Genomic DNA, 1,126 nt, shown 5'->3' on the forward strand with positions numbered 1-1,126 from the left:
GGCCGCAACGCGTCCGGCAACACGCCGCTGCACGTGTGCGCCGTCAACGCGCAGGACTCCTGCGCACGGCAGCTGCTCTTCCGTGGCTGCGACAAGGAGTCCCTCAACTTTGCCAACCAAACACCCTATCAGGTACATCTAGAATGCAAGCTCTTCATAGTTATATTTTTTTTATCATTAGTTTTAAAGTAAAAGTAGTAGTAAAGGAAACTACTTAAAGTTTCAAAACTATTGTTTTGATTAGCAAAATTAAGTACGTTTTTATAAATTAACACGTACCGTTGTAGAGAACTTTTTCGTTTGATATTAAAATTAATAATCATATTTCTAAATGAAAGTTTAAGAATTTTCTGTAAAATTTCAGGTAGCGGTAATAGCTGGAAATTTAGAATTGGCAGAAGTAATAAAGAACTACAAAACCGAAGAAATCGGTGAGTTTGACTTTAATTATTCTGCATGGCTTTGCTGCCGCTTTATAAAATAATATTTCATTGTTAACCAAATTCTTTTACAAACCTAGATTTCTGTTGCCGCAGCTGCTTTTGCATTACAGTATTTTAAAGTGCATTATTATTTATTTATATGTTTATTAGATTTTATATCTGTTTTTAAAGCATACATCCATACATACATCGCATGTCTACATCCATTATCTTTATACTTAACTTTTAGCAGACTCTCTTAATTTCATCGTTGTCTATAATGGTGATGGTTGTATATTTATCGAATATATAAAGTTTATAATATTGATAATACATTAAAATACTGTTTAATTCATCGAATACCAAACTCACACATGTCCTATTTTGTATGTAAGTTATTATATCTTACAAAATAATTAATAATATTGTTTAAAGTTGTGACGTTATGGTTAGTTTTATATGTTTTTGTTCGCCGCACGATTATCTGATTTCCCTTGGTTTAACAATTTCGACTATAATTATTTTGTTTTAAATTGTTTCCCCAATTTTGATTTACTTGAGGTTACGATTGGTTTTCGCACTTTATTAGTTTTTCGGTGGCTAACGCAACAATTTCAGTGCCGTTCCGCGGTCCGCCGCGATACAACCCGAAGCGACGGTCTGCTGCATGGGGCGGCTGGTGGAGCGCGGGAGACAGGTCCTCG

The 1,126-nt window shown here is 35.0% G+C and overlaps 1 protein-coding gene across 1 annotated transcript in view; it reads left to right on the forward strand.

The window, feature by feature from the left end:
- Positions 1 to 1,126, forward strand: part of LOC106105659 (SH3 and multiple ankyrin repeat domains protein 3) — a 96,590-nt gene that overhangs the window by 92,956 nt on the left and 2,508 nt on the right. The window contains exons 8-10 of the mRNA XM_013286083.1: positions 4 to 132; positions 365 to 431; positions 1,041 to 1,122. Of these exons, the coding sequence (XP_013141537.1) occupies positions 4 to 132; positions 365 to 431; positions 1,041 to 1,122 (278 nt within the window). The remainder of the gene's footprint in view (positions 1 to 3; positions 133 to 364; positions 432 to 1,040; positions 1,123 to 1,126) is intronic.

This window comes from Papilio polytes, unplaced genomic scaffold, assembly GCF_000836215.1.
Source record: "Papilio polytes unplaced genomic scaffold, Ppol_1.0 DF822733.1, whole genome shotgun sequence".
NCBI lineage: Eukaryota > Metazoa > Arthropoda > Insecta > Lepidoptera > Papilionidae > Papilio > Papilio polytes.